This window comes from Dasypus novemcinctus, chromosome 7 (genome assembly GCF_030445035.2).
Source record: "Dasypus novemcinctus isolate mDasNov1 chromosome 7, mDasNov1.1.hap2, whole genome shotgun sequence".
In the NCBI taxonomy this organism is placed as follows: Eukaryota; Metazoa; Chordata; class Mammalia; order Cingulata; family Dasypodidae; genus Dasypus; species Dasypus novemcinctus.
In genome coordinates this window covers 100,376,430-100,378,218 of record NC_080679.1, presented here as the reverse complement: position 1 = coordinate 100,378,218, position 1,789 = coordinate 100,376,430, and the positions used below count along the sequence as shown (strand labels likewise).

The window sequence follows — 1,789 nt, the reverse complement described above, 5'->3', positions numbered from 1 at the left end:
AAGAAGCACCTTCCCTCCTTCTGTGACTCTTCACTGTAATGATAAAAGCAGGAGGACTCTTAGATGTGCAGATACCCTAATGTCCACCGATAAACCAGGGTAAAGTAGTACAGTGGCAGAGGGCCATGCAAAGGACGGCTTGGTGAGCACAAGTGTGTGGCAGGGCACAGGAAATACAGAACCACTGATGCTGTTTGGGCAGTCTCGCTGTATCATATTTGGAGGTAAAATCTGAATGTTTGTCTTCAGGATTTTTGCTACAATGATTTCAATATATTGAATAGATCGCAATTCATGGCATTTCTTCTTTTTAAAGTGTATACTTGACTTCCTTCATCTCCATGCACAGAGATATAGTTTGTCCTTTTTTGCTTTGTATGGAAGTAATTGGAAAAACTGTTAGTGCACATAGCCCTGAAGGAGAGGAGTAAACCAGGACCCCCCATGGCACAGCACCAATTGCAACACCCAAGTTTTATTTGTCTCCCTAGAGTGAATTTCACAACGTGCCAAGACACACCATGCTCAATTTAGCATCAGTGGAGGCCGACTATCAAATGCCCCCATGGTTCTAGGAAGTCTACAAGAACTTTCTTTTAAATATGTTTTTTATTGAAGTATATCATTTGTATATGAACATGCATAAACAATAACTGTATAGTAAAGATTGTGAACTTACAAAATAAATATGTGTACCATCACACAGGGTCTCATACATCACCCCTCCACCAACATCTTGCATTGTTGTGAAACATTTGTTAAAGACTATGCAAGAGCATCGTCAAAATATTCTACTCCTTTCTGCCGGAACCACCATCTTGCAGTAATTCGCCAAAATGACGAACACAAAGGGAAAGAGGAGAGGGACCCGCTATATGTTTTCTAGGCCTTTTAGAAAACATGGAGTTGTTCCTTTGGCCACATATATGCGAATCTACAAGAAAGGTGATATCGTAGACATAAAGGGAATGGGCACTGTTCAAAAAGGAATGCCCCACAAATGTTACCTTGGCAAAACTGGAAGAGTCTACAGTGTCACCCAGCATGCTGTTGGTATAGTGGTAAACAAACAGGTTAAGGGCAAGATTCTTGCCAAGAGAATCCATGTACGCATTGAGCACATTAAGCACTCTAAGAGGCAAGATAGCTTCCTAAAACGTGTGAAGGAAAATGATCAGAAAAAGAAGGAAGCTAAAGAGAAAGGTACCTGGGTCCAACTGAAACGCCAGCCTGCTCCACCCAGGGAAGCACACTTTGTGAGAACTAATGGAAAAGAGCCTGAGCTACTGGAACCTATTCCCTATGAATTCATGGCATAAGTGATATTAAAAAAATAAATAATAAAAGATTTGTGGATTGTAAAAATGTTAGGTCTTTGATTTTTTCTTGAGCAGTTTTGTGTCCTCTCAGAGTATTTAAAGCAAACCATGTCCTAATTCATTGAGTAATAAATGTCTTTACAATTAAAAAAAAAAGGGAAACGGACTTGGCCCAGTGGTTAGGGTGTCCGTCTACCACATGGGAGGTCCCAGGTTCAAACCCCGGGCCTCCTTGACCCGTGTGGAGCTGGCCCATGTGCAGTGCTGATGCGTGCAAGGAGTGCCACCCCACACGCAAGGAGTGCGCCCGTAAGGAGAGCCGCCCAGCACAAAAGAAAATGCAGCCTGCCCAGGAATGGCGCCGCCCACACTTCCCGTGCCGCTGACGACAACAGAAGCGGAGGAAGAAACAAGACGCAGCAAACAGACACAGAGAACAGACAACCAGCAGAGGGGGGGAATTAAATAAA

General features: G+C 43.2%; 1 protein-coding gene across 1 annotated transcript; it reads left to right on the top strand.

Moving 5' to 3' along the window:
- Positions 1–803: 803 nt before the first annotated feature.
- Positions 804–1,386, top strand: LOC101425985 (large ribosomal subunit protein eL21-like). The gene has a single exon (XM_058300939.2). The coding sequence runs from the start codon at positions 837–839 to the stop codon at positions 1,317–1,319; it is 483 nt and encodes a 160-aa protein (XP_058156922.1). The 5' UTR covers positions 804–836; the 3' UTR covers positions 1,320–1,386.
- Positions 1,387–1,789: the final 403 nt, after the last annotated feature.